Here is a 27982-nt window from a genome sequence, read left to right as displayed (position 1 = left end):
TTTCAGAAACCTGAAAATGACGGGGTAGAGTTACTGAGCAGTTCTTCTCGAATTTAGTTTCGCACTAATATACATCAGGTATCAAAGAATTTATTTTGCCATTTCGCCCGTGCAAAATCCATAATCGGCATCCCTGATCTTCATCTCCACACTTTCGTAGACATATTCGTAGGATCTCGGATCGCGTTGTTTGTACCAGGTAATAGCAAAGCCCCTCGTACGAGGTGGAACTTTTTTTACTTTACGCCCATTAAGATTTGAGTGCATGCAGCTATAAATTGGGAACCACCAGCCACCACTTATCGGTGATCGGGCGCAAAGGTCCTGGTGATAGTCTCCCCTGGCGATTACAAACCCGCCTCCGTTGTGGTGCTTCAGCGCATCGTAATCTGAACCTGCGGAAAAATAGTGTGGGTGAATCAATGGCGCTGACCACTCTTAACAGTAATTTACAGGCTGTTCAAGCCTATAGGTTTTATACATTTTTTTTAAAGAAAGCTGCGAAAGCTGCACTACTCCGTTATCTACAAGGTGAGTTAAACGGCCAGAGTGACACATAAAGTTGGCTAATTGTCGCGATAATCCGGGAAATTAAATCATATTTGTTCCTTATCTTTTTAATTAGTAAAACATATACATTTGACTTCAATCAGTAGCTCGCTGAGTGTCATAAACAGCCATCAAATCAGTAGATTTTATAAATACTTTAAGCACGTGGGAATCGGTGGGATGCGCTAGTTACCACTCGTGCAAAGAGGGGCAAGGCTGGGTGGTCCGAAGACGCGGATGAAAAACGTTTACATATGCCATTACTATGTTTCTAATTGAAAACAGGCTTATTTTCACTAAATAAAAAGCTAGTCAGCACATTTTAGTTACGTTTCACATCACTATCTGATGATGATGTAAATAAAATGGATTGTTTGATTGATTGATTGATTGATTGATTGATTATCCTAACAGTTTCCCATATACTACTGGTATATATCCTTATTCTAGGAAAATGCGAACAAAAATTGCATCGAGAGTTGGAACAGTCTGGCTATGCGGCCCAAGTTCCGGTGTTCCACAGTGTTTTCACGTGTGCAGATCTTTTCATCTCATCATGTGCAAGGAGAAAGTTAGTGTGTGCTGAAGGATCTCGGGATGCTCTGAATCGAGAATAGATTGCGTACAGACCAAATCATGTCTCTGACGTCACGCCACTGCGGTGGCGCTGCCGTCGGCACTGCGCATGCGCAGATGCTTCCCGTCACGCGAATCTGGTTTCTGCGCACGCGCGATGCCCACACCCGGTACAAGCCAGCGCGTGCTGGTTTATAAACAGTGTGCTGTTCGACAAATCGGTAAACGGCAGCTTTGGACTTTGAATATATTAACTGGTACCGCTCTTATACGCTCCCTCGTTTACAGCCCTTAGAGCGAAAAGATGAGGTGGCTTATAGCGCTTCTGACCTTTGTGCTGTCTTTCTGGAGGCGGAAACTTTTTATTCGTTTCTGAACATACATTGACCATTTTCAATGCATTCATCCTAAAACCTGGCAGTAATATCCGGCCGCTAAGCTGGTGACTTCGGACAAGCACGGAGCCTACTTCGTGCAGTGGGAGAGTCTGTTCCATTACCCAAACATGAAGGCAGCTGATCCGTGTTCTTAAAGTCAGGGACAAACCGAAACCGTAACCCAAACCGAAAACCGCTTAGAGTAGATTTTTTTTTTGGTAACCGTAACCGTAACTGTAACCGTAATGTCTCAACCGGTGACCGCTGTCTCAACCGGCGACCGACGTTTAACATTTTATTTTTCAACAATAATATAGCGGAACGTGAACGATGATCCCCCGGATGCCATCGGCATTTGCAGACAGCTCACCGTCTGCACTTTGCTTACTTCCTCCGCGAAAGCAGCTGGGGAAGGGGTGGGGAAGCGAAAACGAAAGCGTCGGCGCGCGGAGCAGGCGGCGAGTCCGTGTTCCAGACGGTGCGTCGGCGGAGACGGCGCCGCTGTGGACGGAGGCACCGGCGGCATGCTTCCTTTGCTAGGCTTCATTTCAGCTTAACCTGGCAAACGCTCGATTCTACAGGGCTGGTGGGTCGATAAGAGAGACGGAGCGAGGCACGTGACAGCGCATCACGGAATCAGGATCCGCTGATAAATTTCACAATTGCTGGATCGCGCTTCCCCGTTCCGAAAATGCAGGCACCGGACGGCCATCTTGCATGTACCAAAGTCGTCCTTTTCGAGCGTTGCACAGATTGGGCGGCCAGCGTGCTAAAGACACCTCTTCTGCTCCTTTGCTGTCATTCACCAAATAAATTGTTTAGAACGTTTTTCCCGTCGCCATTAGCCTACAGCTATTAAGAAGAAATAAAAAAAGGCTCATTGACAACTCATCGGCAAACGCAGAGAGGTGACAAGTCCCTAGGGAGCCCTCGCAATGTGAATTGAACTAAACGAAGTTTCATTAAACGAAAGCCCTGGCTCCTCGTTTCAATATCTCGGGTTGCATTTAAACACGTACTAATAATGGGGCCTCTCTCCCCAACTCTCGTATATTGAGCCCTCGGTTGCACCTTCTCTAGCCCCCCACTGCCCCCCCCCCCCCCCTTTCCTCTTTCCTTTAATCCTGCGTTGTGACAAGCGTGGTTCATACTAGAGTTATTAAAGTTTAAACCATCGATCCAAACAAAGCCTGTACAGTACTTGTCGTCACACGCTAATGTAAGGTTGTTCTCTCCAGAGTTTATCTTTAACCTCATAAACAGCGTCTTCCAAAAGTTTTAGCAACCACCGACTAACGCAGCGCTGCAGGCGACGCAAGAGGGATGGCGAAAGCACCGGTATTTACCATTAGGGCTCGAGTAGCCGCCGATGGTCAGCTCGTAGTACTCCTCCTTGGAACCGACTTGAAAGGTTGTATACAGCACGACAATCTTTTCTTGCGTATTTCTTGTCATTTCGATCCTGAGAACTTGTTTGCTATTTGGATGGGTAGTGAGTACATGGATGTTTTCGTTCCCTTTAATAGAAGGAGCGAAATTCGTTTAGGAAGAGTGCACACTAGGAATAGAAATGCGTTAGGAATAGAGCACGATAGAATACTTTAAGTAACATTGTGGAATTGAAGCGTCCTACAACGAAGAAGCGAGTGGGGTCGTTTTTGGGATGACTGGTTATTACCGGCAGTTCTTTTCGAATTATGCGGAGAAGGCTTTGCTTCTGATCGAGCTGACTAGGAAGAAATAGCCCAAGAAGGTCTGTTGCACTGCACACAAAGATGCTTTCCAGGTATTAAAGCGAGCACTTTTAGCTGGGTTAATTCTTAAAGGGGTCACGAAACATTACCAGGTTTGAATGTTCATGACTTGGCCCAAGTACACTCGCACATACCGCCTCGCATTCAGCAGCTTTGTCGCGGTGAAATTGCGAGGACAAAAGGGGACTATTTCTTTCAGTCTTGCCTTCGCAAATCTTGAGTGCGTAATTATGGTATCGAAACCACCCGCCTGGCGACAGTCGAGCGCGGCTCATGGATGGAACACGAGAACTGCGTGATGAGTCGACTTCAGCTCGTAACAATTAATACCTAGGCGGACATTCATGTTGTGGCTCGTGTCCGACAACTACGGTGATCAGAATAGCCGAACTCTAACAATGCCCGGAGCTTAGCGCGCGTTCTCTGATTTGCCAACCCTAGTGCTACTGAATACGCTACGCTTCAGAGTTACGATACTTGGCCATATTGTGGCTTCAAATCATGGTTGCCAGTTTTCAGAAGCTTTATCTGAAACCGCAGGAAACGCTTTTTCGTTCTCCACAGATGTTTAAACAGTTTTCGGCAAAGCATAGCAATATTACATGAGCTTCTTAACACTTAATCCAATGCTGAGGAAGTCGCACTTTTAAATCACGACGATCGGCAGTTGCGTCTGCTCTGCACAAGCACGAAAATGGTGGCGCCCACAACGATGTCGGGGAACGGAGTGCCGATACTGTAAGCGGAGCTCATTTAATGGCTCTAGCCAACCCCAGTGCATGGCTATGATTAAAGATGCCGGTATGTTGAATAGGCACCACGCCGCAGCCGCTTGTTCTGGCTCCGAGTTTAGGCCGTGGACGATACTCATATTTCTCGAATATTTTTGGCGGCTGCCATTGCCAAGAAAGAAAAAATAACGAAAGCTTATGCAGTTAGTAATGTTAGGGAGTGACTCTAAGCAGTATTTAGCGAAAATCGAAAACTCGTGTGATGGCTCCTTTAAAGGACCATTAAATGAATTTTGGGCTGGGATAAAAACATTCAGATTGGAATCTTGCTAAACGCATGTTGTTTAGTGGGCAAAAAATAAAAAGAGGTTAGAAAGCCAAAAATCTGATTTTCAGTACGAAAAAAAAAAAAAAAAAGCGGCCTATTTTGTATTTTTTTTCCTTCGAAAGCTTTCCGCCTTTTCACTTTGATACATCCGAAGTACTGAAAGTACGTCAGACTGTCCCAGCTCACGCATTGTACACGAGCATTGCGTCACTCGGATGTATGCGATCGTCAACAATCAATCCGTCAACGAATATTTGAATTCGCGTTCGTGGCCAATGAGTGCCGTGACGGCACGAATCATCGCTTACGAATTTCAAGTTCCATGGTGGTGCTTACCGAGGACGGTTTAAGCTTGGAGTTAGAGCCACTAAATCAGTTACCGGTATAACTAAAGTTACACTAGCACACGTAATTGTCATTAAACCAACGATCGCTGGCGCCTCCCAGCTGTCATTGAGCTCAACGAAGTTGTCCGGTGTTAAGCGGGTTTCACATGCAGCGATTCCGCGGCCGAAATCGCTGCCGTTAGCGGCGGGGCGGCACGGATCGCGAGGTTTCATTTCGCACGAGCGTTTTCTACCGTTGCGATAGCCAATGTTCCTCGTACCAAGCAGATGCGCACAGTCGGTTACAGCGGCTTCTAACAACAATTTTGATGCCTTAGTTTTAGAGCGCAGCTCTTAGGCGCCCGTTTCCGGCTTGAGCGGCGTCGCCGTCGCCGTCGGCGTAATCTAGGTCACCCCAAGGTCACGTGACCCCTTTTAAGGTCACCTCAAGGTTATGTGACCCCCAAGATGACCCCCACGTGACCCCCCAAGGTCACGTAACCCCCCGAGGTCACGTGGCCCCCCTCCCGAGGTCACGTGACCCCCCTCCCCCAAGTCACGCGACACCCCCCCCCCCCCCTAGGTCACGTGACCCCCTCCCCCCGAGATCAGGTGACGCCCCCCGGAGCATATTAAAGAATGAGGGGAGGAGAAAGAGGAGGAAAGGTCTACCCTGCCTTCAGTACCCTTCCCTTCTCCTCCTCAAGAGCTGCGCTCCAATTCGGCGTTACAGGGAGTTGTAAACGGCTTTCACTTTTTTTAGCTTCCCCTTTGATTTCACCTTAATAAAACAAAACAAAAAAAGCATTTAACATCCTAAATAAACCTTGGTTTTATCCGTTTATGTTTTTCTACTGTTTTTGTTTTTTTCAAACTTTGTTGTTGCGGAGGATGAAATCTCGAATCATCCTCGGCAGCGTCACGGACGTCACAGGCAGCGCCTTCCTCGGATGTGAGGATTCCAACTCATACATATGGCCGACCCGAACTTTCTTGACGGCGTTGGAGCAGTTGGTATTTCTGAAATGGGGGTATGTGCTCACGATCCTGAGTATGTCTGTCTACGGAGACTGGAAGAGTACCTTTGGTCCCATTGTTCTTTAATTCTTTGAGCTACGCGTTTCAAAGAACCCGACGCTTCGACACTCTACTGATAAGCAGTTCATTGAACTGGGCGCGATACGTTTTGTCCTACTTTGTGTGACGATCTGTGTTGGAAAAGACACGTCAGTATCGCTCAGTTCTTCCACTTCTTCTTCTGTTTTTCTGACTAGTGCTCGCAAAAGCCGCTTCCGAATTGCTCTCTTGCGGCGCTACAGTTGGTAGTCAGTCGAGGAAAATAAAACAAAGCCGCATAATTCATTGAGAAAACAAATTCCGAGGAAGAAGACAGCAGTTCCCCTCCTCCATAATCTCCTGAACAGTTCCGACGCGACTGCTGAAGCAAAAAACGTCGACCCGCCGGAATAAAGAAACCGCGAACCAGTCGCTTGCGTACTTTCTCTGCTTGTCGTCTGCTTCAAGGACGTGAAAACGCCGCCGTCCTATGCGCCAGCTTTCCCGAAATGTTTCTCCTGCTGTCACGTGATTTCCCATCACTCTGTGAGTGGCCAGCGCGGAAGCTGCCGCTCTGCCGCGGCGAAAAAGTTTCCAACCTGGTGGAACCGTCGTGACGGCAGAAATCGCGCCGCTCTGTAGGGCCAAAATTGCTGCATGGGCCTGGTCGCAGATTTGGAGCGCGAGGATCTGGTAGCACAGAGCATTTCTCGGGGAGTCTAGGGTTCAGCGCACAGCTTTTGCAGCGGCGAGGACCCGAAACAGGGTTTTCAAACCCGACGAGAAACGAAACGGCAGCCCGAGGAACGCGAGAAGCACGAGCGGACATTCCATCGCTCGGGACAAGTGTGTTTCGGCGTCCCGCCGCAGCGGGGCGCCCATAACATGGCTGTTGTCTGCCGCTCTACCTTTTCACTTTCGGCGGCCGCGTCAACGTCACGTGACGATCTGCCAGGCTTTGTCAGTATAGAGGAGGCTATGACAGAGGATATATCCAAGTGGCCGTACTGATTTTCGAAAAGGGCCTATATTGTTTGTACTGATATTTGGGATGGAATGCTCGTCAAATGAAATTATTTGTCAGCGCTTGTTTTCATTGGCGAGTACCATATCCAATCATAAATCACGTAATTAAGCACTTTTAGGCTACATCACAAGTCGTTTCAGACAGCTAACATTATTTTTATTTATTGGTTTTATCTTACGCCTTAACTAAAATTAAATATTGCCTTTGCTGCTGCTTTCTGTTTAGCGGAAAAAAACGTTTTCTGACTGAACCTATTTCTGTCGGTGAGATATGTATCCTTACCGACAGATCTGACTTGACGGACGTTGCATGTTAACCAATTCGCGTTACGTCACCACATGACGTGGCGCCACGGTGGTACCTGACAACTTGTCACCAGAACCTAGTTTCCGTTCACTGTGTTTGGCGGAATTCTAGGAATTTTTTTTTATCAGTTTTTGGTTGCCACGTCAAAATGGCACATGCACAGAGGCTAATATTTCGTACTTACCTATCCAATATGATAAACTCTTTAAATTTCGAAATCCATCATCGTAGTCTTTTTGGGATCTCTCAAATTCGGTGCCCTCACCTTCGGTTTTAGCTCGACGTTGAATCACCTGGAAGTCGATTGAAGAGTCAGCGCGAATTGAAGCTTGCTTCCGGATTCTTTAATTATGCTTCCCCAGAATGTAATCTTGAGATTTACGCCTCAAAGTGCCCGCTTTTCTCATATGCGGTTTGGGGAAGCACGCAGACACGCTGAAGCCATCTGGCAAGAACGGTCTTGGAGTCGGGGGAGCCCATCTTGACGCATGCATATGTTCCCAAGCGCCATAGCACGAGACAATAAACACCGCTGGTCGAAGCAACTCAAGATTCATGTAAGGACAGAACGAGCGGGTTGGTATAGGATAACTAAAGTTGAGGAAGAGAACGAGAAAGGACGTTCTCGTTTTCTTCCTCAAGTTTAATTATCAAGATTCATGATTCGGCCCACGCGCTTATGACTCAATTCAATTATTCTCAGCGCCTTTGCTTTAATGTATTTTTGTTTCTTTGACTAATTCCGTGCCCGTGAGTGTTCTTATCTCGTTACCCCACCCATACACACACACAAATACACACTAAAACAAAAGGCTCGAGGTACACCTAAGCACTTCTTATGAGTTTGGAATGCGAAAGCATGAACGTCATTCTTCAGCTCCCTTCTTTCGTCTGCGGCGTGCGGCGCGCTGACCCTGGGCGTGGAACGGTGGATCCGCTGCCTCGCGGACACGCAGCGACATCGGGTGAGCAATCGTTCAAACTAACGCACATCGGCCATTGGGAGCCTCGTCGACGCACGCCAGCCAATGAAACCGAAGCCGAAGATTCATCAACTTCGCTTCTTTGGGATCGGGGAAACTAGGTGCTGTGTCTAGGCTTTTCGCGTGGTTTCATAGCTGGGAGCTGGCTGCACTTCGAGAAAGGATTTAAGGTGCCGTTTCCGGCTTTAAAATGATAACGCCGCCTCGCTCCATGAGACAGTTAATGCTTTCGCATTCAAAAAACGCCCCCTCTCCCCCCTCCTCCTTCCTGAATCCCTCAGAGGGCTCTTACGCCTCTGAAGATTTGGCATGTATACGTATACGGAGTCTTAGGATCGTGTGCAGGCTAGAAACATCGGACTGTGGAGGTCAATGCATTGGTGCTCGCAGGATGTTTTACTGGTGTGTGTGTTTTACGGCAAGACTTATTTTGCATGTCATTTCCGTATACGATGCTCTTCTCTCCGCTTTTCTTAACTTTCCCTAAAGCGGCAATGACACTTCCAAATGCATGTTTTTTTTTTTTTCTTTACCACACAATTTGACATGACACTTAGACATCACTAGAGCCCTGCGCAGATAGTTGGATCATCTGAATCCAATCTGAATTCGTAGTCTTTGTATCCGGATTCGAGCCGCATCAGCAAAATTCGGAACCATATCCAACGAGCAATCTTCACATCCATGTTATATTAAAAAGTCAAAAGCGGCAGGAGGCTTCTACTTTCTTCTGGCTTCTATGTTTTGGATTTTCACCGCATGCAGAAAGCTTTTTGATCTTTCCCTGACAAGCAAAAAGATATACTTTGTCGTGACGATTAATGCCCTAGCATTCTTACTTTTTTAAAGACAGACCACTGTTGGCGAGAAAGAACACTCGAAAGCGAGCCTTGGTCAACCGCAGTCAACCGCTTCGCACACAGCTAAACAAGTCTCTGCTTTCCGAGTGGGAGCTGCGGCAAATGAAAACATAAGAGGAGCTTTTCACCAACTGCATTTATTTCCCAAGCCGGGTTCGCCCGCACGTGACTGCGTGACGAACGCAGTCACTCAGTCTTCTCGTTTTCGACATTGCGGTGTTAAACGGAGACGGCTAAAGCCCGGCCACTTCGCGCCCTCAGAAATAGAGGGTACAATACAGGGCTGGGCGGCATCGTGATACAAATGTATCGCCATAGTATCTTCGAGATGCTATCGAGTATCCGTATCTCTATATCGAGATACATTTAAAAAAATGCATTCGTATCTCAGTAGTGAAATACATTTACCGTATGTCGCTTCTATCGCGATACTTTGCCAGACTTGGGTATCTCGTTATACCTGTTGCCGTTTCTTACGATACATTTAAAAGATAAAAACATGTTCGGTGGAAGCTGCTTCAGAATGTATAACATGAACCCGCCCCATTACATGATTCATCCCAGTCAACAACATTAAGGAAAGCTTGTTTAAAGAAGGTTACTTGCAAGAATTACACAATAAGCTCCTCTCACAAAGCCCTCCTCTTTTTTTTTTCCAATTTAGTAGAGCAAACGCTGTAAAGCAGTTGAGTGTAGAAAAGGTACGGCTCTGTTGTCTAATATCCCCACATTATGGGTGACTCAGAAGCCTCTTAGACGACAGTTTGATATGCGCCCTCATGGCAAAATAGGGTTTATACACATTTGGTGCAGACGCCTTTTTTCAAGCAAGGCAAAGCCTCTTTACCGTTCAGTAACATGTGATTCACCGGAATTACACGTTTATTTTTTTTTTTAGCGGCATTAATTATAAATAAAGAGTTCGAGGCAAGGGGAAGTGTCAAAAATAAAATAAACAAACAAACAAACAAACAAACAAACATTACGATTTGAATTCGCCACGAACGACACCCTCAACACGTAGCACCGTTCGGGAGCCACTGTATTTCTATGAGTTTCCGTATCTATATTCCGGAATACTTTTTAGCCGTTTTGCAGAAGTATCTCAGGAATAACCCGTTGCATAAAATACAAATGTATATCAGTATCTGCATTTTGGGCCTTAGTTTCTGTATCGTGGTTGGACATAGTGCTCCCGAATTTATGAATTGGAACAGCCACATCATGTTTTTGCGCCGAAACAAATCTAAATGTATTAAAAAAAAAATAGGCTGCAACACAGGAGACAATATATAAGAGCACCCTTTAACTATAAAGGCGAGATCCCAATCTTGCCCGCAACGCATTCTCCGAGCAATATATTTCATTGCCGAGACTGCATCGTCTGTCAAATCAAGAACTGACATACGATTGAAGTATCACAACGTGGGGGTGTACTAGATGGCAAGTGTACGTCGTGCTTTTCTACATAAAGCTATAGCAAAAAATGTTCTAAACCCTAAAGAGTCAGAGAGGCGACCTATCAGTCTTCGAAGTAATGACTTCCAATCTACTGCCTGGATGGCACTGTATCTAACATAACCCCAAATTCGGTTGGGACTACAAACAAAATGAAGACAAGCTTAATTAAACTCAGCAGATAATTGAAAACAGACTGATCATTCGTTGTAACCGTGTTAACCACCTCGTGAGGGGATTCCCATGGTCACCATTGCAGCTGTGGGTTGTAAAGTACTCAGTACTTTTGCTTTGCGATTGCACGGTGAAATCCAGATAATATTCTAGGGTGTAGGTACATGCCTTGTTTTACTTTTGCTAAGATAAAACGAAATAATAATATCTCGCTACAGCTCCTTGCGATGTCGAAATCGCTGCACTGCTTCTCCTAATAACCTTTTTTTTCTAAAAAAAGACGAACAAAATGTCGCTTTGCCTTTGCAGTGATTGTTAGTAGGCCAAATAAGGTGGTGAGACTTACTGTCCATCCACCGCCATCAGTCTCCATGTCACACAGCACGAGGACGCGATTGTGAGGTTCGATATAATATTCCTTTGTCTTGTTATATCCAAGTCTCTTTAACTGGGCACAGCTTACTGCTCGGCCGCCAGCTGCAAACAAAAGAGCGTGGAGCAAACCTTGCACCTTGGTTATCGATGTTGCAAAAATCGGGACTCTGCAAGAACCTGCAAGAAAAGCGGCCGGCGAATCGCGATTCGCCACAGTATGTGCTAACCTCACTAACGATGTAAAAAAAGACAGAAAAAGCGCTTTTTTTTTTTTTACTTACAAAGCTAGAACGAAAACCTAGTCTTGTACTTCGTTTCGCCTTAAAGAGCCACGAACAACCCCAACATTATTACTTTTCTATGGTCTCAAACGCCTCAAAAACTCGAGATAACGCCGTGAAAGATTTTCATTTCGAAAATAATACGCCCAGTGTGCAAAACAGCCGGTTAAATATCCGTGTCCTCATCGGGCGTTTCTCACTTTTTTAATAACGCAATCAACGAAGGCATTTAAAAAACAAATACACAGACGTTGCGAGTTGAATGCCTGTAACAATTATTAACAACACAATATGTTTAACGACAATTGTAATACTATAAAGACTGGGAGCCAGGAAGTGTTAGTGACGAGGCATCGGCCATATCCTGGCTTTTTGCCTTCTTATTTTCAACATGGCGACGCTCAGCAGCTGTGCTTGAGCTACGTTACTAGATAACATTCAGATGTCGAGTTTCTCAGAACGCGTGGCGCCATTTCGTGGTTCGTCCGCGCGGTGTCGCTCACAACGCTATCAGCCCGCCCTGTGGAAAAACGTGGCGGAATTGGTGTAACGTTGGATACACATTGCCTGCGGTGGAAAGTTATTATATTGCGTTTTAAAGCGATAGGCTTACGATTGACACTTTCAAGAGATTTCGACGTCGTCGAAACCCTTCTTTCCGGTCTTGGAGGACAGGGAATTCGGATTTTCCCGGCTTCCCTGGCCTCGCCGACATCCCGCCAAGCGACGCGACGAAAGGAGAGTTCTCCATGTAGTCTGCTTGAAAGACTTGTTTTCAAACTCAAACATTACTCGCGTTACTTCTAAGGAAAACTTGCTTCGCTAGTCTTCCTTCGTCACCAAAATGCAAAGGCTGAAAGTTTTTTTTTATTTATTTTTATATTTTATGTACTGCTTTTAGAGAACATATGCAGCCCTATCAAATTATTTTAAATCTTTTAGTTTTCTGTTGACAAGAAAAGATTGGCACTTTCCAAGCATGGACACACTTTATAAAAGCAGCGTATTCAGCTCAAAACATTAGGGCATTACAATCAAAACTATACTGGATATATTTCCGCGCGCGCAGCTGGCCAAGTAGGCAGCGCGGTCGTGGCCTAACAGTTGTCGTGCTTGCCACCCATGCGGAGAGCCAGGGTTCGATTCCTGGGAGCGACGTGTCTTTTATTCATTCTTGCAATTTAGTGTTCTAGTAAATTCTAGAATCCTGTTGCTTGTTCGAGGTCCGAATGTTCTACGCGCCGAACCTTCTACGCCGATTGTTCGAGGAGCCCAGGCGTGTAATAAGGGCGTGCCGAGCCGCAAGCATCCTCGCCCCAGCGTTCGTATCTGCTGTTACGCCGACCTCGACACCTGCGACGCTCTGCTGTGGTCTTCTGTTTCTTTTTGATTTTTAGGCAGAAGTTCGCCCCATTAGACTTTTCAGTTTCCCCAGTTATTCTTTGTTTCCTCGCCTGTTCATTCGTGACAAGATAGTAAGTGACTATAATGGAAACGAAGTGTTCAGGTGGCACTTGTTTGTATGCTTTTATTTTCCGAACCTGATATAGAATTTTACGTTGAAAATATTTTCCTTTGAAAAAATAATTAAACCTTTTAAAAGAACCTTGTAGGTTCTTTTGAAACAGTCTGGAAATAAATATGTGAAAAGGAGTCTTTTTTCCAGCTCTGGACTATCAAACTATAATAATTACAAAAATTATACTTTACGAAGCCAGAAACAACGTTGCCACCTTCTTATTGGCACCGTTCAATGTGAAAAAGCCAATAAACTTACATAAAAACAGGGAACATTTAGCCAAAAAAACAAGGTCATGTATGCATTACAAACATATTAAATAATCAAAACATGCCACGCTGGAGTCATTTCACCAGGATAAAATAAAATCTGAAAATTTGTATAATACGAAAAGGGATATGATATACACTAAAAAAGATACTGGGCCACACAACCAAATTTTCAACTATAAAAGGTATGAGGGAGTACCCAGAAGTGACTGGAATGAATTACAGGAGTACCATTACAGGAATACTTTCGTCTCTAGCAGCGCTAGGCGGCACCCTTCCTGAGACGATTTGCCGACCGGCGTCGTCTGCTGAGGATCACCGGCCTTAAAGTGAGAAAACCACTCGTAGACTTGTAATTTCTTATTAGCATTTTCTTTGTAAGCTCTCTGAAGCATTACAAGAGTTTCCGGCGCCGTTTTTCCTAAAAGAAAATGAACTTTTACAGCCGCATTCTGTTCCTTCATATCAAACATTGCAAAAAAGAAATTACGAGTAATGATTTTGAAGCGTTTGGGAAAATATTTATAGCACACAATGCCGGTCGGCAAACTCACCAGGAAGGGGTGCTGCTAAGCGCTGCAAGTTGCGGAAGTTGGTACTGAAAACCGCCCGATATTAAGAAATTCATTCCGGCTACTATTGCGTCCAGCCTCGTAGGATTCACTGTGCCAAAAGCTTTCAATACATGCTATTTAAGAACAAAAGATGGCGACCAGTGAATTAGGCTCAACATACCTATGCAAACTTGCTTGGTGATCTGACAACACTTAGAAAAAAAAGTCAAATTTGGGGGTTTTACGTGCCAAACCTACGACGGGCATCTGGAACGCCCCAGCGGAGGACTAAGGATTAATTTCGACCACCTGGGGATCATTTGACGTGCAACCAAAAGCTTGGTTACACAGCGCCTTCCCCGCAATAAGCCTCCGCCATATTGCGGGCACCTCGGTCGGGATTCGAACCCGTCACTTGGGGATCCGTAGGCCGGCGCTCTCGCCTCGGAGCCACCGAGGCGGCTCTGACAACACTGAGAGCGTCGCTATTTTAATGTTGGCAAGCGTCGTCGGTACCGAAGCACGGTGGAGGCATCGGAGAGAGCCGTACGTGCAGTGAGTGATGGCGCAGCAGCTGTGTTTTCTGCCTTCCGACCATGGAATGTGGACGAACAGTTCAAACAACCTACCGCAACTGTGTGACGCAACTCTCGGAGGCCTGTGCACGCTGGCGACAACCGCGGCGAAGCAGCGGAGCAAGTCCTACGGCTTCGCTGTGGAAGCTTACACACTGCGGGTTGTCGCCAGCCTGTGCACAGGCTTCGAGAGTTTCGTGAGGCAGTTGCGGTAGGTTGTTTAAACTGTTCGTTCACATTCCATGGTTGGAAGACAAAAAACACAGCTGCCGCGCCGTAGCATACTGCGCGTACGGTTGTCTTTAATGCCTCCACTCTGCTTCAGTACCGACAACGCTTGCTAACATTTAAATGGCGACGTTCTAAGTGCTGTCAGACCACCAAGCAATTTCGGATGAAATTTATTGAAATTAAGAACTCTTTTTCGGTAATAGACGTTTTCATGATCCTGTGAAGCAATATTGGCGGTCACCTTTTCTTGGACAGGAAGTATGCAATTTCATCAGTGTCCTTGTCGAATTCTGACGCAGCATTCGTTCTCGATACAAGCGAAGCTGAGTTCTCAAGGTCTCAAGGTCGAGGTCTCAAGAAAAATAATTTTCAAGGTTAGTGGAGCCAATCCTTTTCTTGTGGCTTCCTTAGATATACCGTAAAAGTAACTTTGCAAGCAACCAGCCAATGAATAGATTATGGACGAACAGAATCAAGACTAGGCATTCCATTGAAACGAGTAGCCAGGTGAAATCACCAATTAGCTGAATGCTCAGGCAGTCGTAATTTGTCAACTTGATAGCCTCCGACAAAAACACTTTTCATTGCATCAGTTGTCAAAGCAAACGGGAAACACATGCACAATAAAGACAGGCATTGTACGATGATTCCCACATCAATCGTAGCTGGTGTCCTATTACACTGTGCTACGGCACGTCCCGATGTCGCATCATGGTGAGCTGCTCGACGTAAGCAGAAATGGTAGCTGCATATTTTTATAATTCCACTACACTGTCAGTTGTATGCAGTTTGAATGTGGTCATGCTCCGCGAAGTTACAGCAAGCACTGTGAGTGACAAGTAAGATGTTGTGATATCACCATCCCAACTACGAACAAACAGAGCATTGCAAACGCGACAATGATACCAATAAGAGGTGCTAAAATGCTGAAGGGTAGTGCATGCTTCGATTTTGCTACAAATATCGGAAGGTGAAGAAGAATTGCAACGGCCAGGGTCCTCTGGTGTAACAACCACTACGAAAACACCTTAGCAGTTTGGAAAGTGTTAGCTGTGCCGGGGCTCATTTTTCGTAATGGCGCCCTGTGCCTCTTGTCAGGCGCCCCTCACTAGGTATATACCTCGAACTGCGCGAGAAAGATGGGGGTAGGTAAACACTGAAAACCTGTGAAGCAGCACCAAAAGAGGGCTTGGAAGGGTATATGAGCTGATCCAGCTTTGCCACCAGAGAGGCACAAGCCAAGCTGGACTTTGAGTGAAGCCTCAACAGAAAGAACGAAGGGGGACCAGACAAGCCTTCCTTAATGTCTGTCACAAAAAAGGGGCCTGGCGCGTACTATGGAGTGATAAAAGGTAGAATTTGGGACGCATTCTTTTCTCGAAATGAGCTTCAGTCAATTTTCATGGTACCGGGTGTTGCTTGGAGTCGGGTGAAATGGCATCCCCGGCACGCTCTTGCACACAGGTACCACGACCGATGCCAAATACAACACCAAGATTACAAGAACGCACGAGAGGGTTATTCACATCGTTCACCTTTTCTGTCTTGTATGATGAAGTGGCGCACGCTTGCGGGGATAGTTGCCAGCCGGCAATTGAGCAGGCATTATTAGCATACAGGAGGCTATCATCCATGACACCTACCTAGATATGTCAGTCAAGAAGAGCTTGGCAAACACCATATTGTCACGAATGACAAGTGATGAGGCGATAATAACTAAAGAAACTAAACGTTTAATGGGGCGAACTTGTGCCCAAAATAAAAAGGAAACAGAAGATAACAGAGCGTCGCGGGCGTCGAGGTCGGCGTGAGAGCAGAGTCGAACGCCGGGGCGAAACTGACTGTGACTCGCCACGCGGAGCCCCTTATGTACATACATGCGTTGGCTTCTGGAGTAATCGGCGTAGAAAGTTCGACGCGTAGAGCGTTCGGACCTCGAACAAGCAACAGGATTCTCGAATTTACCGGAATACTAGTCTGCAGGAATAAATAAAAGGATGCGCCGCTCCCAGGAATCGAACCCTGGCTTTCCGCGTGGGAGCCAGGTACGATAACCGTTAGGCCACGCGCGCGCTGCCTACTTAGACAGCTGCGCGCGCGGCAATATTTTGGTACCCCGGTGTTGACCTAGACATTTAGGACCATGTAACAAGGTGCAAAGCATGTGCCCAGTCCTGTTAAATTCCTCTGGTGCAGGTTCGGGTCAGCTGGTTAGATAGCAAGCAACGCTGAACACGGCTTCACATATATCATGCCGTACCCCTGGAGAGTTACGTAATACCAATCCTGGTCCACTCGGACAGACATCGGATATAAGCATCGGCTGAGACCACAGGGAAGCCCCGTGCGACATCGTCGATTTGGCAGCCAAGGACACTGGTGTTGGACAACGTACCCCAGTTTAACGTGATCGTTGTTTTCAAGCAGTTGTTACAGCGATCACGTTCAGCACCCCACCACAACTTTGTATCACCTGCGGTTCAACGGGTGAGCCGAGCATACGATAGGCAGAGTCAGGGGGGCATTCACGAGGTTCAGCCTCCCAGCATTGGAACCAGGCTTGCAAGCACTTCCCCACAGTTGTTGAAGTTCCGCTGCTGCAGAACCTCAGTAAAAGGTAGGAAGTACTCCTTTGAACTGTTATTAGGCTGCCGCATCTGGTCACATACTGATATTTGTCCATATGCATAAGGACTAATCCCAGCACGAGGGAGGCAACCATTCGTTTGGTGCGGGACAGACTGTGTGGTCGCGCACTTTCGGCCTATGGCGGATTCCTGAAGTTTTCTGCTCACTTGATGGTATACGAATGGCAATATTAGGCACCCCAAGAGGAACACCCAAAGCATGCGGATGAGCCCTGGACACGCCTTCCCCACAAGTCGACCGGCCTGTCTGTAGTATTTTTTGGCGGAGAGGCAAGAATGTTGGTGGTTGAGTGGTTAACGATCAGGCTGCACCTTGGCAGCAGGAGACATCAAAAATGGCCGGTAGAACGGGCAGCTAATGGATTTCCTGACGGGAGACGAGTAGCGGCCGGGGTTCACGTTCAGCGTTGACCCTGCCGGCGACAAGCAAGAGGTAATTGACTTTTAGGTTTAGGTGTAATTATAGACCAGAGCATCAGAACTGAAGAACATGAACGGCAAAAGATGACCGAGCTTGGGCTCGAGCTTGCGCTCATAATTCCACAAATAGTGTCCATGACGACGCAACAAACTAGTAAAAGCCAGTTATTACATTATCCATTCCTTATTTATTTTGTTCACAAGACCTCAAGAAAGAAATTAAAGAGGTGCAGTATCGAAACTTTAAATATTCCTGAAACTCTTCGAAATGGGGGAAATATGATCCATGATATCCGTAAATATAATCACACGCTTGTATTTTCAGCAGATGGCTATAGTTTTCGTTCCAGCCGACGGATTCTGGTGATCGCTTTAAAATCAGTCATCGAGTCGGCAGGATGCCTCTCGGGATATTTGCCCTTGACATCACGCTCACAACGTCATGGGCCCATACACGGCCTGCGGTACCGTAAGTACGATCGTCGTCACTAGATGGCGCTAGCTTTATCGTCAACCCATTACAATCCCGCCAAGTGGGAATACCCGAGGTATTTATTTTTATTTTTTATTAAAGTGATGAGTGAAAGGCAGAGAGGTAAGCCTGGACTTCTGTCCTAGCTGGCTACTCTGCACAGGGGAAAGGATTACGGGATGAAAAGGTGGGATGAGGTGCTTAATGAATATGAGAAGAGAGAGCTGAAAGCATGATGGGTTGAATAGTTAAAAATGTCAGTCTCTGCCTACAGGGATTGCATCAACCGGGTGTCCTCGAGAAATCGTACCAGGGCTTTTGTGGCTTTCATTGAATGTTCCGTGGACTGCCACGAGCCCAGAACTTTGTCACAGGAGAAAGGCCGGTCGTCTAGCCTCTGAATTGTTCTATGAAGGTCTTCTCTTTCCACGGCGTAGATGGCACATTCACAGATAAGGTGATTTGCAGTTTCCTGGACATCGCAGACTGGGCAGTTAGGGCTGTCCCTTCTTTTTATTCGATGTAGAAAGTGTCGGGTAAACGCCACCCCCAGTCGGAGTCTGTGTAGTACTGCCTGGGACCTGCGTGGAAGTCCAGACGGATATCTAAATGTCATATGTGGATCGAGGGCGTATAATCGGGAGTGATGGTACTCGGGATCAGCCCATAGATGTGATGTCAGGAGTTTGGCTACGTTACGCACAGTTGAGTTAGCTTCTGACTTGAAGTAAGGAATTTTCAGGGTGCGCACATTTTTATGGGCAGATTTAGCCGCTGCATCTGCTGCCTCGTTGCCAGAAATCCCACTATGGCTTGGAATCCATTGGAGGCGCAGATCATGTCCTTTAACTCGGCAGCGGTTTAAAAGTAGCATGATGTTCAAACCAAGTTCTTGATATCCGCTAGGTACCATAGCCGATTGTAGAATTTTCAAGGACACTTTGGAGTCTGTGAAGATTGTCCATGTTTGAGGTTGTTGTTTCTCGATATACTTCACCGCTTCTTGAATGGCAATCAGTTCGGTTGTTGTTGAAGATGTTTTGTGACTCAGTTTGTGCTTAATAGTTATATCTCTAGTAGGAAACACAGCAGCAGCTGTTGAGCTCATTATACTTGTAGAACCATCGGTGAAAACGTGTATACGAGATATATGAGATCCATAGAGTTCGGTCATTGTATGTTGGTACAGCACCGCCTGAGGAGTGTTGCGTTTTGTATGTATCCCAGGAATGTCGAGGGATATTAGCGGCGTAGGTATGGTCCAAGGTGGAGTAGCTGCAATTTCTGGTGTTACAAACCTTGATGGAAATTCTTGTTGGTACAGTGCTAAAACACGAGCATAGTTGGACGATGGTCTAGACGACATAATGTCGGCTAGATGATGTCTTTTATGTCTGGTTAGATGCCGTAAATGTATTCTTAAGGTTTCTTGAATTTGAAGAACACATGCTGGGAAGTGTCGGGATTCGGCTATAGTGCCTGGCGTGGAGGCTGACCGAGGGAGACCAAGACAGCAGCGCAGAGCTCGAGCCTGTAGGCTCTGTAGCGTCTTCATATTTGTTTTGCACGTGCCGTTGAAAGCGGGGAGGCTGTAGCGCAAGATGCCCACAAATATAGCTTGGTAAAGACGCAGCAGAGCAGGAACTGTCGCTCCCCATGTTGTGCCACTGATGAACCGGGCTAGTAGGACAAACGCTGAGAGCTTCTTCTTAAGATGTTGAATATGGGGCGTCCATGTCAGACCGCGATCAACGACGACGCCCAAGAAGAGATGCTTCTTTACGAAAGGTATTTTTTCTTTGCAGATAGTTAGAGGATATTTGTCCATGCTTCGGCGTGTGAACGCGATTGCAGCAGACTTTGATGTTGATATATGTAGTCCCCGGTATGTTAAGTAATGATGCAGGATATCCAATGTTCTCTGAAGTCTTGCTTTTATATGCAATCGCGTAATTCCGGACGCCCAAATACATATATCATCCGCATAAATCGAAGCATGAACTGTGTTAGGAAGTGTCTTAACAAGGCTTATGAGCGGTAGTTGGAAAAGTGTTGGGCTCAGCACTCCTCCTTGTGGTACTCCCTTGGTTATGCGGAAGAGTCGTGTATTTCCGGAGTCTGTGGAGATGTAAATAAATCTGTTGTCGAGATAGCTGGATATCCAGCGGTATATATGACCACCCAGTCCAAGTTCTTCTAAGGATTCTAGAATGGCCCTATGAGTGATAGAATCGAATGCGCTCTTGATATCTAAGAATACAGCGGCACACATGCGCCCCTCCGACTTAGATTGTTCCACTGAAGTCACGAGATCAATTACGCTGTCAATAGAGCTTCGGCCTCTCCGAAATCCGGACATTATATTTGGGTAATACCCGTTTCGCTCTAGATACCATTCGATGCGAAAGAGGATCATTTTTTCCATCAGTTTACCAATACAACTCGCAAGAGCTATAGGGCGGTAAGACGATATATCAAGCATTGACTTGCCTGGTTTAAGTAGAGGAACTATCCTACTTTTTTTCCACGTCAGAGGTACAACACCGGTTTCCCATGAGATGTTGAAAAACGCTAGAAGCCGCGCCTTCGCCTCTGATCCCAGGTGGATTAGGTCTGAGTACCTCACACCGTCAGGGCCGGGTGACGATTTCGCATTTGTAGAACCGAGTGCAGCTTCCATTTCTTGCATACTAAATGGGTCATTCATTTTCCCGTTCGTTGTGGAAGGAATGACAACATTATCCTTGGATCCCAGCTGTTGGCTATTTGATGAGCTGGTGAGCATAGTGCAGTATTCTTCGGCGATACATTTCTCAGAGCATTGGTTATGCAAAGCTAAGGCCTTAAATGGACGCAGTTGATGGGGGGGTGTTTTTAGTCCACGTGCAATTTTCCATACGTTGGTGTATGGCTTTTTGGGGTCCATTGAAGCGCATATAGATTTCCAGCGTCGCCAACCAAGTTTCTGTAGGTGCCGCCTCGTGTGCCATTGGGCCTTCCGGGCATCTCGCAAATCATTCGGGTCTTTTGTTCGTCTTACTTTGCGCTCTGCTCGACGGCGAATTGCGCGCAAGCGTTCATATTCTGAATCAATGGTGGATTGGTTACTTGAAAGGTTGTAAGTTTTGGTAGCAGCTTTCCTCGATTTCAGAATGTCGCTCTCGAACGTAGACAAGCTTGCAGTGTTCTTGCAAGCCTGCTCCATTGAGGTTTTATAAGTATCCCAGTGTGTTTGTTGAACTGTATTTCTATTTGGTGTGCCTTGAAACGACTTGATTATTATGTAGGTAGGAATATGGTCGCTTCCGCGCGTCTCGATATCAGTGAACCAGTCCGCAGAAGAGAGAATGGTGTTTGTCATAAATGTCACGTCCAGACAGCTGCTGCAGGTTGTACCGCGTAGATAAGTTGGGCTCCCGTCGTTTAATACTGATAGGTGGTGTGCAGCAGCGAGGTCAGCCAGGCGTCTTCCTCGTGTATTCATGTACAGACTTCCCCATAATGGATGATGTGCGTTAAAATCGCCGGTTAATATATGCGGAGGGGGACAGTTGTTCAGAATGTCTTCGAGTCTTTTTTCTTCAAATCTGACCCCGGGTGGAATGTATGCTGCTATTACAGAAACCTTACTCTTTCCATGTTGGATGGTTACACATACATATTCATTATCCGGATGGTGTTGAACGTCGTAAGAAACATATGTGAGTTCTTTGCGCACAGCAATCATCACTCTTGCTGGTCCTGATGTCCGTGCGGAGTGAAATACTTCATACCCCGAAAGGCGGAAATCACTACACAGTTTAGATTCACATATGGCTATTATAGGAAAACGGTATTTCTGAATAAATTGACGAAAGTCCGAAAGACGTGTTTTCAATCCCCTGGCATTCCATTGGAAAATGGTAGCTCGTTGAATTTGATCCTCAATGAGAGAACCATCCTTGGATAAATGGGATGGCTGTGTCGATAATTTTAGTTAGAGTGCTGGCAAATGGTGACGAGAGTTGTTGAAAGAAGACTCGGAGAGCATTGATTGCAGCCAGTAAAAGATCACCGATATTCAGCGATGAAGAAGGTCTCGATGAGGTTTCCGGCAACGCTTGCCTATTTGGCTCAGGAGATCTCTCCACGTTCGACGTGTCCATCGCTTGTTCCTTGTCGGCATCTACTTGATGGAGGTCAAGTCCAGTATTTCCTTTTCTGACGGACTCAGTCAAATGATGTTTTTGCCAATTATGCTGCGATTCCTCGACAGTGGGAGCTGGTGCCGTGGGATTAGTTGGTGTTTCTGCGACCTTGTCTGTATTGGCAGCCCTCTTAGGGAGGGGAGGAAACATTGCCGTGTCGTTAAGTGGAACTTCATTGTCCGTGGCTGGTTGTTTGGGGTTTAACTTGCGCTGGGCAACAACCATTTGTCTATTGCTGCCTTCTTTGGATGTTGACTGTGGCATCACGTTTTGTAGTTTTCTAGATATTATTTCCCGAGGTGCTTCAGGAGCAGTAGACGATGACACTTTTTTGACAGCGGCCTTCGCCGTGCGGTAGTCTGCATGATTGGAGCGACGATATTCAGCAACGGCCTTTTCTTCGTGCCATTTAGGACATTGGCGTGAGGTAGAGGGATGTTCAAGTCCACAATTGACGCAATGTGGTGTCTCGTCACAATCGGTACCCTCGTGCTTGGTGCCGCATCGTATGCATAAAGGTGATATGCACGCTGCTGCGACGTGCCCTAGTCGTCCACATAGCTTGCATTGTGTTGGCTTCTCTAAGTACTGGTTTACCTTGTGGCGTACAAAGCCAATGTGAATAGCATCTGGGGCACGTGAAGCTGAAAATGTAAGTGCTACAGACTCTGATATTCCCAGCCTGCGTACCCTTATGACGGGGGGTTCTGATTTTGCGCATTCGAGAATTTCCTTCTCGGTGATATCAACCGACACACCATGAATCACACCAACTGCCATACTGCTCGTGCGTGGTTCATATGCTCTTACTTGAATGCCACACAATGTGGTGATGCGCAGAAGTGTAGTGGTTGTGTCAAAGTTACGTGTGTCCACGGCGAGGATATTTAGTCTTGCGTTAGGACGAATGCTTATGATTCCTTCTGGGCAATTGGCTTTTAGAGCACTGGTTAGCTTGACAGGATTAAGGGTTTTTATTTTGATCTGTGGATCTTGCGGTGTAAATATGACGACGTTTCCTAGTGCTGTGCCGTTAGGAATGGTCGTGTTCGCACTAGATCCAGAGCTTTTCCGGACTCGTTTCTTTCTTTTAGGGAGCAGAAATTCGCCTTCATCATCAGTTGAAGCTTCGCAACTTGATATTTCAGTTTCTGTCTCATAAGTTGTATTTTTCTCGATAGCTTGTTGAGGGTCATCTTGCCTTTGGGATGTAGTAGCCGGTGGAAGTGGTGAGGTCATTATCAGTCCTTGCGTCTCGTTAGAAAGGTGCTCACTCATGGATGTTGAGGGCGGTAGGTCAGGCTTTGAGCCTGGGCCGCTCTTGAAATGCGAAATTCGGTGTTGTGGCAATCTAGACGTTGCAGATGATCGGGTCCATGGGGCCGATGATGTTTCGAAGCCAAATATTTAGAACTGGGATCTTCTGACAGCTCCGTGGTTTGTAGAGGAGGCTTCTAAGATGTCCTTTTCGTTGGTAAATGTTTTCAGAAACCCAAAAACGCAGAATTATTTGCAAAATTGCCGAGCACTAACAAAAAAGCGTTCGTAGAGCACGGCAGCTTCTTCTTCTTTTCTACCCGAGGTATGGTATATTAGAAGTGAGAGGTGCACCAAGCACCGCTTAAAGCTTCTCGATGTGTTTGCGCTTGTCTTGCAAGTAGCGTCAAGTGTGCCAGTGCGCGAGGCCCGTGTCTCGAGTTGTCCTGGGAAGCAAATGGCGGTGAAGCACTGAAATGAGCGGCCTTTGGAAGCGAAGGGCGGCGAAGCACCCGTACTTGGCACGTGTCCTGCGCGTTCCCACAACAATGGTTGACGGTACTTGCAAAAAACGCCTTTATCAAGGGGCTTTACCGCCTCTCGCTCCTGCGCGCCTCCATCGGATACTCCGCGCCGTCGCATTGCTCTTGATGGGCCCGTGACGTGAGACATTCCAACGAAGCTCGGCCCTCCAACTGCCAGGTGGTATTGGGAAATTGTTTTATTCGTTTTAAAATTGCTTTTGTTGCGTTTACGGACGGGTCTGCTGTTCGTGAGCTGCTGTCGTTAAAGAGACCACGTCTACACAAAGAATTAGGCGCTAAAATATCGCATCCGTAGCATTTAAAAGCGTGAAAAGAAACTACTGCTCTCCCTTTCTTAATATTTTTTTTTAACAATAGCTTCAGGGAGACTACAATTATGAGTACATCAGAACACGAAACTTATCTTCCGAAACACACAAGCAGTGAACGAGAAATGATATTGAAAATCTTCATATTCGTGGAAAGTAATACCCCTGCCACACGGGCAACTCGAATCAACGAATGACATTTGTGTGATCGGCGAATCAGCTCGCAATCTCTCACGCGTGGAATGAGCCACGCCCGGTGTGTCGCGCGCTGATTGGCCATCCGCTCAAATGTCATTCGTTGTAAATGGCATTCGAGTTGCCCGTGTGGCACGGGTATTAGTCATATTTGAGATAGTTGCAGTCGGAAGAAAATGTCGGCTCAACGGCTGCTGTTGAGGTCACAGGCGTTTATGATGGAAACGTTTTCTTAGAAAGAAATACCGAAAGAGAAACGGTTAATTTTCCAGAACTGCGATTCATCGGAAGCACCCGTCGTGAACAGAGGAGATGCGAGCTCCTCCACGTACGGGCAGCCGTCGTTGAAGCTTCATCGCGCGTGCTGGTGCGCGCTGGTTCTTCGCCATAGGGTCTCAAGCGAGGAGACCAGTGAAGACAGTGGCCGTCTTGTAAACGCCAACTTCTCGGGAGGCCGGAGCTGGGTGGTCACCTTGCGCGCTGACGATATTCCACTCACCCCTAAGCCGAGACTGCGCTGGAAGCTACGTCCTCGTCGGACCAGTCACACACCTCTCTTTCGCCACCTGATCACGTTCCCGCTCATACCCACCCGCAGAGAACCGGGTCAGGTGATGAAAGGGACCCGGCTGATTGGTCCGGCGGATACGTAGCTCCCACTGCAGTCTCAGCTTAGGGGTAAACGGAGTATAGGGCAGCGTGTCTCAATGCAACAAAATTTCGTAATGTTCATAAACGGGTAAAGCAGAACGACTGGCCAAAGGGAAAAGATCAGACGGTTTGAAAATTCACGTCTTGCAGGGCAGGCGGGTAAACTGAACGATCACTAGCGTTAGAACAGTTTGAAGAAAATGAGGTGTTTATTTAATACCCTGAAAAACTGAAGGAACACAAGTGTTGGAACGCTGCAAGGAACCTCAGAGGCTTATGTACTGCCCTAGAAAACAAATGAAAGCCGTTTACAACTCCCTGTAACACCGAATTAGAGCGCAGCTCTTGAGGAGGAAATGGGAAGGGTACTGAGGGGAAGGTATACCCCTCCTCCCTCTTTCTCACCTCCCCATCCTGTCTGCTACTCCTCCCTCCGAGCGGCGTCGCCGTCGCCTCACGAGGTCATCGTCATCAGTGACGATGACGATGCCAATGACGTCATCAGTGACGTCATCATCAGTGACGTCAGTGATGACGTCATCAGTGACGATGGCGATGACGTCACTAATGACGTCATCAGTGACGATGACGATGCCGATGACGTCCCTGATGTTGTCATCACTGACGTCACACGTCCTATAATGCACCGCGCGGTTATGCCGATGCCGACGCCGCTCAAGCCGGAAACGGGCACCTTACCGTTCATTCACACTGGAAGCGGATCCGCGTTCGCAAAGCGGTTGCGAACGCGGTTGTATAAAGATCCAGTGCAATTGCACGCGCACTTGATGTCATCGAGTGCGCGTGCAATTGTACTGGATCTTTATACAATCGCGTTCGCAACCGCTTTGCGAACGCGGATCCGCTTCCAGTGTGAATGAGCGGTAAGAGCTGCGCTCTAAAACAGAACAAGCATGAGTGCGAGAACGTCGGAAAAAATCGCGGGGACTCTTTTTCTGCCCTGGAAAGAGTTAAACAGTCGAAAGAACGGCATGGGCCGAGAGGCAAGGCCGACGCACCAAGACGTAGTAGCGGGCGACGCACGAAGATGTAGTGGTAGCTGACGCACCGAAATGTAGTGATTTTCTGATGGAAAGGGACAATGTCGGTGGTTCGTCGATCAGGAGGCTACTTTGTGGCAGGAGACATGCAGAAAGAGCCGATAGAGCGGCCCTTTCTAAATGTAGATTGTTGCGTCCGTGACTAGATTGTTGCGTCCGTGAGCACGAAACAATCTAGTAAAATAGAATTACTACACTGCCACTGAACTGGGACCCGCTACTAGATTGGAAAGTTCACGCGCTACGTACGTAGAGCCGGGAGATCGAAACAACGACGGTTGCAGCACATAAATTCAACCAAAGTCCGAGATTGAAGAAAACAGGTCGGGCGACACATTCACAAACTTTTGAGCATGCTTACCCTGTCGATCCTCAGTCTGAGTGTTAAATGGCTCAATACGATCAGATGTTACGACTAGTGATTTTTTCCCATAAGCTGCACAATAAAATACGGCAAAAATAACATCCTTACTTCATTTGGGCAAATACCCACGTCAAACCAAGCGCACGGTTGGTCCTTATACTGGTGTTCAGCCAGCTTGTAGCCAGCTCAGCTGTCTCCAATGGCTGTCGAGAACCAGTGTTGCTGCTCGCTTTGACGAAATTTTTATTCCACCAACTTACGCGAATTGCACCACAGATGTGATCTTGGCGGATTTTCAAGTATCCCGAAAGCTAAAGGAGAACATATTTTATCGTCTTTTTGTCTAAGCAACTAATATTATTTTCGACCGCCTGTACGTGAATACCGGATTCGGAAGTGACCTCTCCCCGTCGTAACCTACAGAAAAGTGGTCATTCCACTGCGGTTCAGGGTCCTCACTTTGGCCAAACACCTTTCAGAATGTCAAACCCTACAAAACGCCATTTTCCCTACCAGCACAAAGTTGAAAATGAAGAAGGTCGACCGCATTCAAAGGAAGTGTCGCTGTCGCCCAAAGTTTTGTCGAAGCGCGTGCACTATACTTAGTTCACCCTTAAGCTAATATTGCAGCCAATGCAGAAAGCATGAGAGCATAAAATCATGGCTTTGAAAGGATCTTCCGCATGCAGATCGAGTGTTCGCGTTAGAACGACATGCCTCAATACCAGAAGCGCGGGCTAGCTTGTGCTCCAGATGACACCAGAGCTTTGGCTCTGGTCTCATCTGGAGGGTGAACACAACACAATAATGGCCTTGACTCCGACGAAGAAAATGGCCGTAGTAGAAAAAAATTCACAGTCCCTAGGATACTGGTACAATCTTTTCGATTCGTCGCCAATATCGGCGCAATAATGTGTACTACTGGGGACATAAAGCCCGACTGACGCTACAACCAGCAATAGAGCTGCTGATTACACACTGTTCGTTCTACGTGGTTGAATAAAAAAGTGGTCTTACGTTTTTGTATATTGCAGGGGTCAAATATCATGTAGGTTTTTAGCGGCGTATATCTTTCGCTTATTTCCGGAACTTGCATAGAGCTGCTTTCCGTAAAGGCGCTCACGGCTGCAACCGGTATAAGAAGGACCGCTACGAACATGTTGAGATTTTTTGTCAGCTGTTCAGAGTGTCTCATAAGTCGTAACTAACGCTTTTAGCCAGGTTCCTCACGTCTTATACAGCTTGAGAACGAAACGGGGAAAATAAAAGGCACACTTGTGTCATCTAAAAAGGAACAACAAAACATCTACTTGAAGAATGCCGCTATGATGTACGTTGTGTTAAGACGCAATGGAAAGATTGAGCAGATCACTAACGCCTGCTTCGGTAAAGGCAGCACTCCGTGTGCGCGCCCGTTGTAATTTAAAAACAGGCTTTCTATATTGCCGCCCGCAGGGTCGATAAAGAAACGCTCGGTCACGGACGTCTAGAGGATTCGCGTTCATTCTCGCACCAGACGTAACTTTTCTGCTGCTTTCTTGTTCTCGAAAGTGCCAGTTCATCCT

At 46.7% G+C, this 27982-nt stretch overlaps 1 protein-coding gene across 1 annotated transcript; it reads right to left on the bottom strand.

Annotated features, from left to right (window-relative positions):
• Positions 1-74: 74 nt before the first annotated feature.
• LOC120843055 (techylectin-5A-like) lies at positions 75-27612 on the bottom strand. Its single transcript, XM_040214262.1, has 5 exons — positions 27435-27612; positions 10852-10982; positions 7215-7323; positions 2849-3019; positions 75-395 (listed from the first exon to the last, which is right to left on the bottom strand). The coding sequence occupies exons 1-5, from the start codon at positions 27610-27612 to the stop codon at positions 91-93; spliced, it is 894 nt and encodes a 297-aa protein (XP_040070196.1). The 3' UTR covers positions 75-90.
• Positions 27613-27982: the final 370 nt, after the last annotated feature.

This window comes from Ixodes scapularis, unplaced genomic scaffold (genome assembly GCF_016920785.2).
Source record: "Ixodes scapularis isolate PalLabHiFi unplaced genomic scaffold, ASM1692078v2 PGA_scaffold13__105_contigs__length_92229423, whole genome shotgun sequence".
Lineage (NCBI taxonomy): Eukaryota > Metazoa > Arthropoda > Arachnida > Ixodida > Ixodidae > Ixodes > Ixodes scapularis.
Note: the sequence above shows the minus strand (reverse complement) of the source record. Positions and strands in the feature narration are given on the sequence as shown.